This window comes from Bos indicus, chromosome 16 (genome assembly GCF_029378745.1).
Source record: "Bos indicus isolate NIAB-ARS_2022 breed Sahiwal x Tharparkar chromosome 16, NIAB-ARS_B.indTharparkar_mat_pri_1.0, whole genome shotgun sequence".
Lineage (NCBI taxonomy): Eukaryota > Metazoa > Chordata > Mammalia > Artiodactyla > Bovidae > Bos > Bos indicus.
This window is the reverse complement of record NC_091775.1, coordinates 32,362,538-32,376,424: the sequence shown is the minus strand read 5'-3', so window position 1 is coordinate 32,376,424 and position 13,887 is coordinate 32,362,538. Positions and strand designations below refer to the sequence as shown.

The 13,887-nt window shown below is 43.5% G+C and overlaps 1 protein-coding gene across 2 annotated transcripts in view; it reads right to left on the bottom strand.

The window, feature by feature from the left end:
* Positions 1-13,887, bottom strand: part of SMYD3 (SET and MYND domain containing 3) — a 739,559-nt gene that overhangs the window by 101,447 nt on the left and 624,225 nt on the right. For both annotated transcript variants that reach the window (XM_019976597.2, XM_070768088.1), the window contains 2 exons: positions 10,472-10,559; positions 6,004-6,178 (listed from right to left, as the gene is read on the bottom strand). In XM_019976597.2, coding sequence (XP_019832156.1) covers positions 6,004-6,178; positions 10,472-10,559 — 263 coding nt within the window. The remainder of the gene's footprint in view (positions 1-6,003; positions 6,179-10,471; positions 10,560-13,887) is intronic.

The window sequence follows — 13,887 nt, the reverse complement described above, 5'->3', positions numbered from 1 at the left end:
GGACAAGCAAATCAGTCCAAGCAAACCTCACTCTATAAGAACAGACCTTGATCAGGGAAATGAGAAGGTCCTTATATATTTTGAAATGAATTTAAATCAGATATCATCAAGATCATGCCATCCCTTCTTAATCCTTTGGAAGAAAGAGGGACATTTTGGTGGATGGGGGACACAAATTGGTAATAGTTATCTACTGAAATGTGAAATAGTTAACATTGAAAATGAACATCACCTTTGCTAGAGCAAATTGGCATTTAAGGAATTTACCATGTGGACTCACCCTATGGATTCAGTCACATCGGAACACAAGGATACAAGTACGTGGCTGTTAATCATAGTATTGTTTGACATGGTAAACATACATGGAAACCAGAGGGATGGATGATGGTACACTCATGAGATGATATACTAGCTGTCTGTTAAAGAGAATGGGTACAGAATGAGGCCCAGATGTCCACATTGGTTACAAAGTGAAAAAAGTCAGTTATGGAACATGAGACAGAGAGAGATCCTATTTTTTCCCCTTCTCTCTCTTCCACAGAGGAGAATTCCACTGGCTTCTATATTCTTTTTCTCCTTCTCACCTTTCTTTCCCCACCCATCATGCTAGTAGGCATATTTAATAGATCAGGATTGGGACCAAGTCTCTTCCTAAGAAAGACAAGAAGGAGAGAGAAAGTGAGGAAAGGAGGGGAAAGTAAGGAACAATGGGATAGTGGGGCTTTGAAATATATTCAGATGAGTGCCTCACACATTGAAAAGTTCAGAAAGAAACTCACTATGGCTATCGTTAGGGAGTAGGACAGAAGTGTGAAATATGAGGGCGGGTTTTTACCTTTCCATTGTTTTGAAAATGTCCTTTCCTAAAAGTATACATTATTCTTACCATAAAAATTAACAGAATCTGAAAATATCTTGAAAGTGCTCCTTGAAGCCTTAAAAAGCCTATTTTCATATCATCTCCTGGTTCCTAAAGAAAATCAAGTTTCATTTCTAGTCAGCATAATTTAAATCTTAGTTTTTAAAACTATGTACAATTTTGTTTTTTGTATTTCTTTCTTTCTATTTTTTTTTTAAATTTATGGCCTATATTGATGATGCTGAGCAGACTTTCACGGGCTGGTCCAAGGGACCTCAGCATGATCTGTAACACCTTCTTCAATAAGAAAATTCTTTCCAAGTTCTACTAACTTGCAGGACCCAATTTATCATATGGCTGAGATTTGACCGAATTAAATTTTTAAATAAAATTTGTGAAATATCTTTAACTTACTTTCATTCTGCTTAATGTCTGCAGTGCTAAGGGACAGATGACCCTGCATATATAATCAGAGATACATGCACAGATACCCTCAGGGGACATACTATGAGTCAATACTAAAGATCACACATTTTGTCCTATGTGAATTAATTCTAAATTGCTTTATGGAACATAAAGAACTTAATATTTTATGTTGCATCATAAAAGGAACTTCTATTGAGTAAAAATAAGTGGAGTGGCAAGAAGGGAGTTGAGGGCAATGGATTGATTTGGATTGGATAAAAATGGAGTAATGGACACCTTCTCTCAGGTTGGCAATTACGATTTCACCAAGGTCAGCAGTGACAAAATCTCTGAGAGTCTTGACCTCAATATAGTTGTTGAAAACGGTAATATCAACATTGTAAACCTGTTACAGCAGACAGCAATCCAGTCACCTCTCAGTAACATGCCTAACTGCCCATGTCCTTGGCTGCTGCTGCTGCTAAGTCACTTCAGTCGTGTCCAACTCTGTGCGACCCCACAGACAGCAGCCCACCAGGCTCCCCCATCCCTGGGATTCTCCAGGCAAGAACACTGGAGTGGGTTGCCATTTACAGGTGGACAAAAAGCGCCCCTGGAGCATCTGCTGGGCTTGCCTGGTGGCTCAGATGGTAAAGAATCTGCCTGCAATGCAGAAGACCCTGGTCAGGAAGATCCCCTGGAGGAGGAACTGGCAACCCACTTCAGTATTCTTGCCTGGAGAATTCCACAGAGGAGTCTGGTGAGCTGCAGTCCATGGAGCTGCAAAGAGTTGGGCATGACTGAGGGGCTAACACAATAAAACCAAGAGCATCTGCTGGGAGATGGTGTAGACTGCTGAGTCCCACAGCATCAGTTCCCTCACCTATGGGTCAAAACCCACTGCCCACTTTGGGATTCCCACCTCACAGTTTATGATTGTTAAAGGACTTGAGGGGAAAAAAGACCAAGTCTGCCAGCATCCACCCCTCTCTCCTTTCTCTTAACTCTGTTGGCTCTGGGTTACACATCGCCTTCTCCTCTGCTACAGCTCCAAAAACAAACCGTTCAGTTCCCACTCATTTGAAGTGGATTGCTGCAGGTTTGATTTCTTGAAATACAGAACACTGCAGAGCAACTCCGTAACAAGCTCCAGGAGGAAAAATGGAGGGCAGCTTGGAAACATGTCACCCAGCCTAAGAACAGAGGGTGCATTTACAGAGTGAGCATGACCTGCCAAACACCAGAGAAACATAAGCAAATGTATTCCAAACAACATGGAGTATATTCTGGTGGACTTGGCCTCACTTACAAGAAAGGCCTCTTTGTTTGATTCAAATTTAAGTTGGTGAAACTGCCAGTTAATGAAGGGGTAAGAAAGTCCTTCAGAGAAGCCTCAGTGGGTATAGAGAAAAGAGGATTCAAAAGTACGTGCAGAAGGAGCTCCCTCGAAGGCATGCTGCCTTTTTAATGAATCAGGGGACCAATGTATGTTTCTGCACTGGGGGCAGGGGTGGCTTAGCTGCAGAAAGGATGGGGAGGATGGATAGGATGGGTCAGTGTGCATCCAGCCCAGCCAGCAGCATGGGGTGAGTGGCTGCCAAGGGGGTCTGGAGGAAGGAGGATTTTCTGTATCCTGGCTGGCATCCATTCACTCATCAGGCAGCCTGCAGTTCAGCGTCCTGAGACCCAACCCTGAGTTCAGAGAGGTAACGCCAACCGTCCCCAACCTGCCTCTCATTGCAACACAGAGGCTCAGAAAGTGAACGAAGCCTTATCTCTTTGTATTCAATTCCTCTTTTCTGAGAACCCACAAGATTCATCATACTAAAAAGACATTTCACGCTCATGGGAAAGTCTACAGTCTCAGCCCTCAAGGCAATCTCCTATAAGTTTGATTAAAGCTGACTCACAGTCTGGATTCCAAAGCTGTTTAACCACAAGGCAGTGGAAGAAACCACCTAGAGAAGCTCTGAAAAACGCCCTCAGGGTCACCTGGGTGCTGTGGCTGGCCTGTGGACTTCTGCCATGCACCTGGCTGGTGGGTCTGCACCATCTTTAGGTTCTTCTCTGTCTGACCATGCTCCTGGGTTCCTGACCAAGCATGTCATTTCCAGCTTCCTTCCTTTGCCTGAACCAATATCCTAGTCCCTGGACTTGCTTCTGTTCTTATCATGTGGATCCTGGTAACTTTCCCACTCCACTGTCTTCCGAGGCTCTTCCTCAAGTGCAGACAGGTGGCACCCTGGGCTCTACTTCCCTCTCCTCCTTCCCCCGAGGACCACTCCCCTGCCTGTTGTCCATGTTGCACAAGTCTAGACTGGATCCTCCCTCTGCTCAGTCCCTTAGGGCTGACATCATACGGTCTTCAGAGTTGAGAAACTCAACATCTGCCTGAAACAGCGCCTCTGCTACCCTCAGGAAACTACCCCCCACCTCCAACCCCTGCAGGTCTCAGATGCTTTCAAGGCACCTTCGCCACACTCGGTGACCTTGTTGCATGCTGGAGATGGCTATTTCAACCTCAGATGGTGGTATGTATGTCTCTGTGTCCTTTCTTCTAGACTGATCTATCTCATCTTCCAAACTTAGGTTCTTCAGTTCAGTTCAGTTCAGTTGCTCAGTCTTGTCTGACTCTGCAATCCCATGGACTACAGAATGCCAGGCTTCCCTGTCCATCACCAACTCCCAGAGTTTACTCAAACTCATGACATCGGTGATGTCATCCAACCATCTCATCCTCTGTCGTCCCCTTCTCCTCCTGCCTTCAATCTTTCCCAGCATCAGGGTCTTTTCCAATGAGTCCGTTCTTCCCATCAGGTGGTCAAAGTATTGGAGCTTCAGCTTCAGCATCAGTCCTTCCAATGAGTATTCAGGACTGATTTTCTTTAGGATTGACTGGTTGGATCTCCTTGCAGTCCAAGTGACTCTCAAGAGTCTTCTCCAACACCACAGTTCAAAAGCATCAATTCTTCTGTGCTCAGCTTTCTTTATAGTCCAACTCTCACATCCATATATGACTACTGGAGAAACCATAGCTTTGACTAGACAGACCTTTGTTGGTAAAGTAATGTCTCTGCCTTCTAATATACTGTCTAGGTTGGTCATAGCTTTTCTTCCAATGGAGCAAGCTTCTTTTAACTTCATGGCTGCAGTCACCATCTGCAGTAAATTTGGAGCCCCCCCAAAATAAAGTCTCTCACCATTTTCATTGTTTCCCCATCTATTTGCCATGAAGTGATGGGACCAGATGCCATGTTCTTAGTTTTCTGAATGTTGAGTTTTAAGCCTACTTTTTCACTCTCTTCTTTCACTTTCATCAAGAGGCTCTTTAGTTCTTCACTTTCTGCCATTAGGGTGGTGTCATCTGCATATCTGAGGTTATTGATATTTCTCCCAGCAATCTTGATTCCAGCTTGTGCTTCATCCAGTCCAGCATTTCTCATGATGTACTCTGCATGTAAGTTAAATAACTGGGGTGACAATATACAGCCTTGACATACTCCTTTCCTGATTTGGAACCAGTCTGTTGTTCCATGTCCAGTTCTAACTGTTGCTTCCTGACCTGCATACAGATTTCTCATGAGGCAGGTCAGGTGGTCTGGTATTCCCATCTCTTTCAGAATTTTCCACAGTTTGTTGTGATCCACACAGTCAAAGGCTTTGGTGTAGTCAATAAAGCAAAATTAGATGTTTCTGGAACTCTTGCTTTTTCGATGATCCAGTAGATGTTGGCAATTTGATCTCTGGTTCCTCTGCCTTTTCTAAATCCAGCTTGAACATCTGGAAGTTTACAGTTCATGTCCTGTTGAAGCCTGGCTTGGATAATTTTGAGCATGCCTTTGCTAGCATGTGAGATGAATACACTTGTGTGGTAGTTTAAATATTCTTTGGCATTGCCTTTCTTTGGGATTGGAATGAAAACTGACCTTTTCCAGTCCTATGGTCACGGCTGAGTTTTCCAGATTTGCTGGCATACTGAGTGCAGCACTTTCACAGCATCATCTTTTAGGATTTGAAATAGCTCAACTGGAATTCCATCACCTCCACAGCTTTAGGTTCTTAGCCCATTGCAAACCAGGGTCCCACACCCACCAGTGCCAAACTCCCAGCACCAGACTTTAACACTGCTATTCCTCCCAAAGTTCCTCTGATCTGGGGCAAAACACACACTGGCCTGGAGGAGCTGAGACTAGTCAAGAAACAAAGACCAACAGTTCCTTCCTCTGCCTCAGTGATGTGTTTGAGAGGGCTGTCTCCCTGCTCTCCAGCTTGGGTCATAAGGCAGTTAGGTCAAATGATTCAAGTGAAGGCACCCCAAGAACCATGAAGCCCTGAGAAGTGAAAGAAACCAGCGTTGCTGTCAGCCAGACGGAGGACCCCACACCGTGCCCATCAGCAGAGCTAATGCCACAGCCCCACCGCACAAGCTACGTCTGTCCTGCACTCCTCTCTGCTCCCCTTGCCCCGGGCTCTGCACTTGCCTTTGCCACCTCGAGCAGCGCACTTTATTAGAATCACTGGCTCCATATAGACAGCATCTCACTAGTCCCTGCACAGACACAACGCCTGACATATGGAAGGAACTCTATGGATGATGAATGAACGCATCAGTGAACAAAGGTTTGGCTTTACACATCAAGCGAGAAGCAGATGCAGCAGTCTTATAAAGCAGCTCTGATGAGCATGAGGTTACATCTTCGAGTCTTTGCCTCTTAATCTGGCCTGTCCCCTCGACTCACCTGTAAGGCTCCATGGTCCGGATGCCGTAGAACAGCGCCTCCTCCAGCAGTCCGAGGTTGAGGCAGGCGTCCATGGCGCAGTCGAGCACCTTCAGCTGGTAGATGTTGATATCAGGAAGCCGCTCAGCGTTACTGCTTATGATTGACTGGCACATGGCCAGAACCTGTTCCCACTCTGTTATTAACCTCAGTTAAGGATTCATTGTGTTCATCAAGAGAAAACAAAAGTGAAATTAGAGTCTCTACAAGGCTGAAGAGCTCCCAGGCACAGGAGGGAAGGAAGTGCCCATTATTTTGCACAAATGAGCTCCCTGAAAACACACTTGAGAAACAAAAACACGTAAGTGGTGTCTCAGAGAAGGAAATTCTGTTTACATCAACAAAGCATGTTCCCACCAAGCCTGTGCTTTGGGGGATTAGACTTTCAGAGAGCCATTCTTTCTTCCTAGTCCTCCTAGATGAATTCTCCTGAAACCTAGTCCTCAAATGAATGCAGCTACTTATTAAACTGAGCTAAAGAGTAAGTTCACTTTATAATTATTTACTCTGTTAGCTGCTGTTTCAAAACTCATCTGAAATTAAAGAAGCTTTAGAGAGATTCCTTTTAAAAAAGGAAGAGCTCATTTTTGCTTCTGTGTCATTTGAACCTTGGGCATATATGAAACCAAAAACAACCCATGGGCACACTCAAGGGGAAGCAACTGAAAGAAATCCATTCCACTGGATCTCAAATTTTTTGAGTATAAAACAAAAGTGATCTAAGTCTATACTTAAACAGTGTGTGTGTGCTCAGCCAAATCTACTTCTTCCAGCATTCAGACTCTCAGGGCACTGCTTTCTGACACATTAGTAAACAGTTTAAATAAACCAATCAAGTCAGCCATGTGTGTGGGAGCTCATATCTTTCTTTTTTAACTTTTTATTTTATTTTGTACTGGGGAGGGGCTTCCCTGGTGGCTCAGATGGTAAAGAATCTGCGTGCAATGCAGGAGACCTGGGTTCGATTCCTGGGTCAGAAAGATACCCTGGAGAAGGGAATGGCAGCCCACTCCAGTAGTCTTGCCTGGAGAATTCCATGGACAGAGGAGCCTGGGGAGCTATAATCCTTGGGGTGGCAAAGAGTCGGACTCAAGAACTATCGCTAACATTACAGCTACTTAAGGTTGTGGTAGTTTCAGGTGAACAGTAAAGGGCCCCAGCATTACATATACATGTATCCATTCTCCCCTAAACTCCCAAGAGCTCATATGTTTATTAATCCTCACAAGAAATATATAATCCTCAGAGGGCGGAATGCCTGGCACTAAGGCCTGACTTCCTGGGTAGAACTTCAAGCGTCAAAATACATGGCTAACGAGCCTTTCTGTACATGATGCTCTATCATTTTAGGCCGAGTCCTGCCTCTGAGGAGTTAACTGTGGTCTTGGAAGAGGTACATTTACTGAAGAAAATTGACTCGGTGGCTTTCTGTTTTACTCATCTGATGTGTGTGCTTGAAGTTTACTGCATGTATTCCCTAGAGGCTGGGGGAGGCACTGTCTTAGGCAATGCACTGGTTTTGTAACAAACGCCAGGCTAACCTCTGTGGCTTTTCATCCTAGGATTAGATATGTGATGGATTATCAGGAGGAACGACTGTCTCTTACACAATGCCCAGACATTTCTGTGGCAAGACTCTGACCCTATTTTAACATCAAGTTGTGTGACTTCCATTATTATTTGCCTATTCATTTATATACGCTCCAACTCATTTTAAAGAGGTTTGAGGTGACAAGCCTTGGAAGTAAAAGCCAGATGCAACCGCTGATAGGAATACATCTGCTTTATGCCCCAGCAAGCTGGCAGGAATCACATGACGACTTCCCTTCGCAACACTGGCAAGTCTCCTGGCAAACAAGGCAAACCCTTCCTGTAAAAACACCTCAGTGAGCAAAAAAATGGAATAATTTTAACTAAGCGGCTTTTCTCCCAAGCTTATGCTGACATGTATAATGTTTGCTCAAAAATTTAGTCCCTGGCATTTGCTGGGTGTTTACCACAAGTCACTCTGTTCCAGTGAAGAGAGCAGGGCAGACAGCCCACCTGAAGAGAAAAGAGTACTGATGCCAGGACAGGTATCTTTCTGCAGAGTTTACCACGACCCTGAGAGAATTGAGGGGGAAAGAGAAAGGGGAACACAGTGAATCCACCTGGGAGTTAACTTCTTAAGACTCAAAGACTGACAACCCTGGGCCCTTACAATCGTCCACTGCTTACAATCCTCCCATGGTCCCTGAGCCTATATGTAACACCTAGTCTGGTGCACGACACTGAAGCCAGGCCCGGCCACGCTCCCATCTCTCACACTGAACAACTAAGGCACAGGCTTCTCCCTCAGGGTCTCCCCTTCTCCACTGCCTGTCTGGTGAGCTCCTCCTAACCCTCCCAGGCAGTCGCCTCCTCTGTGAAACCTTCTTTAACCTCCCAAAGTTGACTGCTGTGCTTTCAATGTCCCTCAAATATTAATCTATGTATTTACTACCTAGCTAATCATGAGGGCTGGGAGTACAGGCTTGTGTCTTCTTAATCCTGCCTGGACCATAAGATGGGTTAGAACCAGTAAGGCACCTGGCACAGTGTTCGTCGTCAGTAAAGCTCATCCCACTGAGACTGAACTGATCATCCTTCGGCCTTAATTTCTCTGCAGGGCACTACACAGAACAAGTCTTTTCTGCAGTGTAACAACAGCTCTCCGAGCCTGAGAACAGCCCTCTTGCTCTCAGATTCGACTGCTTTCCAATTGTCTCCCATCCTGTCCGCAGAGTTTCAAATACCACTTGATCCTCGTTCCATTCCTCAAAACTCATTTTCTTCTCTATCCCTTTGAATGTGGCCTACCCCAAACTGAAGAGAAAATTTTAGACATGATCGGACTAATACTATTACCTTTCTCATTTTCGATTCTCTCGTTCTACTAATGGAGTCCAAGATCACAGGAGTATTTTTTTTTTTTTTCCCTGGGGGCGGGGAGGGGATTATATCATACTCTTAAGTTTTATTGAATTTTGATGTTTACTAAAAATCTTAAGGTTCTTTCACAGATTCTGCTGTCAAACTTTATATATATTTATACACTTGAACTTTTTGGCCCAAATAGAAGATGTGAGATACCCTCTTGTTGAATTTCATGTTCATCTCAGGCATCATTGCATCATTCAAACCTTCAAAGATCTTTTGAGCTCTTGATTTTGTCATCCCACCTCTGCCACCCTTCCAGTCTAAATATTTTTGAGAATCTGATGAACCTGTGCCCTGCATCCTCAGACAAAGTGCTGAAGCAAAGTGGAAGAGGACTGGTCTGGGAACAGAGCACCCCACCGTGACAGCAATCCACTAAGCATCAGTTCTGCAGTTTGGCTCTTCAACCATTTAATGAGACGTCTGGTCACTCTAGCATCTAGCATAAATCTCTTGGTTACTTTTTTTTTAAATCAAATCTCTTTCTGAAGTCCACATACAAACTTTACCAAAGAAAGCCATGACTCTGTGGACTCACCCGCTCTTAAGGAACCCCTGCAGCATCCTGGTGATCACAGCTTCCTTTCCATTCCTTTGGTCACCAGCTTAAGGTCACCAGTAAACTGCTAACAACAAACAAAAACCCACTGGACTATAGATTTTATGAATTACTTATTTCACCTTTAAAAAATAGGAACATTTGTCTAACTGCCTCTCCTGCTCTTTTACAACTCTTTAAAGAACACTGTACTTTGGAAACCTCATTTATAGATTTTCTTAGTGCCTGGGATATAATTTATCTAATGATGTTTTGCAATCTTTTTTTTTTAATCTACCTTAGTCTCTTTCTCCTTACCTTGTGGTTTCCTTTTGTCACATTTTTGCTCAAGCTAATTCCACTACTGGAAGTGGCTCCCTCTCAGCCTCTGCCTATATAAACCTTGTCCCTGATTTGGGCTACTTTTCACACAGTATAACATCGGTGGAGCTTTCCCAGAGGACCTCCATCATAAACGGTCTCTCCTTACTCTAAAATGTGACCCACTCACAGTCCTTACTACTTATGCCAAGAAAATGTACTGTGCAGCATGGCTGACTACCACTGTAGTCATGGCTGACTACAGTCATTAAATTATAAGGATTTAAAGTTATACATTATAGAGATGGAGGTCATGGGAGGAAGGGAATCCAGAAATCTGTTACCGTGTACATAAGTAAAGAGAGTACTCCATACTATCCTACTAATCCTAGCTATAAATTTTGATTTTCAAAAATTGACCTTACCACAATCTTCCCTCACCATCACTGAAATTGTTGGCTGGGGACAGGGATGCAGCCTGTGATTGTGGAACAGAGTGAAGCTCTCTGGCTCACGGAGAGGTCAAACCCTGGACTTGAATTCATTAATGCCAGGCTCCAACCAGTAAGGAAGCAATCCTATAAACAGCTCAGTCCGTAGGTAAAAGGATACTCCAATGTGCCTTCAGGTCTTCAATTTTTTTCAGGGATTCCTGGACTTCCTTCCATACCTGCTCATCACCAGTCAGCATATCAGCATCCTGTTCAGGCCACATGAAAAGAACAGAGGAAGACAAATTCCTCGATTAAAAAAATGGGCAAGAATAGACATTTCTCCAAAGATGATATTCAAATGACCAATGAGCACATGAAAAGATGCTCAACATTATTAGCCAATGGGGAAATGCAAATCAAAACCATAAGGAGATATCACTTTGTACCTACTAGGATGGTTATAATAAAAAAGATAATAAAATGTTGGTAAGGTTGTGGAGAAATTGGAATCCTCATACATTACTGGTAGGAAAGTAAAATAGTGTAGCCACTTTGGAAAACAGTCTGGCAGTTACTCTAAAAGTTAAACAGAGTTATTATATAACAATTCCACTCCTTCCATATATGTCCAAGAGAAATGAAAATATATGTTCATACAAAACTTATGCATAAATGTTCACCACTACATCATTCATAGTAACAAACAAAGTGGAAACAATCCAAATACCATTAACCGATGAATGGGTAAATCAAATGTGGCCTAGTTACACAATGCAATGCTGGTTGACAATAAAAAGAACTGACGTACAACATGTACAGCATAGATAAACATGAAGAACATGATGCTAAGTGAAAGAATTCACTGACAACCACATATTATATGATTTCACCAATATGAAATGCTCAGAACAGATAAATCCATACAGTTAAGTAGATCAGCAAAAGGCTAGGGCAGGAGGGTGGTAAGTACACAGAACTGAGGAGGGACTGCTAATGATTTTTTAGGGGTGATGAAAATGTTTAAAAGCAATCCTGGCAATAGTTTTAATCATTTTCTGATGTGATGAAAAGCTACAAATCGCTACACAAAAAGCTATCAAATTGTACACTGTAACTGAATTGTATCCTACATGAATTATGTCTCAGTAAAGTCTACATACATTCATAAATGTATGTATGAATGTATTCCTTGGTGGCGCTAGTGGTAAAGAACTTGTGTGCCAGTGCAGGAGATAAAGGAGACTCGGGTTCAATCCCTGGGTTGGGAAGATCCCCTGGAGGTGGCCATGGCAACCCACTCCGGCATTCTTGCCTGGAGAATCCCTTGGACAGAGGAGCCTGGTTGGCTACAGTCCATAAGTTCACAAAGAGTCAGATCAGACTGAAGCACCTTAGTGCACACGCATGTATGTATTTATCAGGAGAGAGAACAGAGGCAAAAGCAAAAATCATTTGTCAGGAGACCCATGAATAACACTTTAATCAAATATTGAGTCATCAATCAGAATGAGGATAGGGAAAAGATGACTACAATTATACCCATGTGAACCAATTTGATTACTACAAAAACTAAAAAAAAGTAATAATAATTTAAAAAGTAATTCCGAGCTTCACAGGTGTCTCAGTGGTAAAGAATCCACCTGCAATGCAGGAGCTGTGGGTTGGATCCCTGATCAGGGAAGATGATCCCACATGCCTCGGAACAACTGAACTACTGCGCCTGTGCTCTAGGGCCCGGGAGCTGCAAGTACTAAAGCCTGAGTGCCCTAGAGCCCTGCTCCACCACAAGACAAGCCACTGCAATGAGAAGCCTGAGTACCACGACTGAAGCGTAGCTCCCACATGCTGCACACAGCTGGGGAAAACTTTATGAAGCAACAGAGCCCTGGCCCAGCCAAAAATAAACTAAAGTATTTTTAAAAAGGCAATTCAAAACGAAAGTAGGAGCTACCATTCATTCATTGTCCATCCTCCTACTGGGTCCTCTATTTTTCCTATATGTCTACATTTTAAGAGCTCAGCCACATGTGGCTGTGGCTCCCACACTGGGCAGTACAGATATATTAGAACAATTTTGTCATCACAGAAAGTTCTACTGGATGGTGCTGCTTTAAGGAACACGTGTACACCCATGGTGGATTCATGTTGATGTATGGCAAAATCAAGACAATACTGTAAAGTAATTAGCCTCTAATTAAAATAAATAAATTTAAATTAAAAAAATAAAAATAAAGAGGTTAATCAAAGGGTAAGAAAATCTGGGGCACTTCCCTGGAGGTCCAGTGGCTAAGACTCTGCACTCCCAATGCAAAGGGCCTGGGTTCGATCCCTGGATCAGAAACTAGATTCCACATGCCAAGACTAAAGATCCCACAATGAAGACCAAAGATCCCATGTGCTACAGTGAAGACCTGGGGCAGCCAAACAAGTTAATCAAAAAGGTAAGAAATTCGCAGACTCTACTCAAACCCAGGTATTCCATATCCACTAGATTCTCAGTGGGGGTCAGGGAGAAGAACAATTCTAGGAAGTTATAGCAAATCACAGCCACTGTGGGGTGATGGTTAAACTGAAGGAGGGCAGACTTTTTCCAACTCTACGTATCTCCCTAGAGATTCTTACGTACCTTCTAGGGAAGGTTTATATCGACAGAATGACCCCTGTGAGAATCACTGCCTGAGTTGTGTTACTAGTGGGAAGATACAAGTCACTCGGGTGTGAGGGCAGGGGGAAAAAAAAGAGGGCTACCAGGTACCACAGAAAAGAGATCTCAAGTACAAAGAGAAGCAGAGGGGCTATGTATGAGGAAATGTGTGTGTGTGTGTGTGTGAGAGAGTGTGTCTGTGAACAGGGCTTTATGAGTCTCTCTCTATATGTGCTCTACACATGTGTGAAATGACAGGATGGTTTTTAAAAATGGACTCTGCTTTGTTTAGGAGATTCTAAATAAGAACCTAGCTTTCTGTATGTACAGGAGGGAAATAAAAACTCAATTGCTTTTAAAGAGGTAAACATCAATCTCCCTCCAAATACTTGCTCTAAGTCCATCTTCATCTCCTGAAGCCTCAGTTCCAACACATGACTCCAGAGCCCTGAGTAACTTCCCAGTGCCTCCCATATAAGACCACATATTAAATCTTGACAACCATGACCGTTCTTGATTAAATTTTTGTTTTCTATTTCACTACTGGCAGTCAAACCTTAGGCTCTAAGCAAAATGTCTCACTTGTTAGTCCTTATGGTAGGGAGAAAAATGGATCCCCAAAGAAGTCCACATCCTGATCCTCAGAACCTGTGAATATGTTAGCTTACATGGCAAACAGGAATTAAGTTGCAAGCTGACTTTAAAGAAATCATCCTGGCCCACCCAGGTGGAGCCAGTGGAATCACAAGGGTCTTTAAAAGTGGAAAGAGGCAGAAGAGGTCAGAGCAATGCAATGTGAGGAGGACTCAACCTGCCTTTGCTGGCCTGGAAGATGGAGGAAGGGCCCCTCAGGTCAAGGAGTACAGGCAGCTTCCAGAAGTTGGAGGTCAGGGAAACGGATTGTAGCTTGGAGCCTCCAGAAAGAGGGTAGCCCTGCCAAGACCTTGATT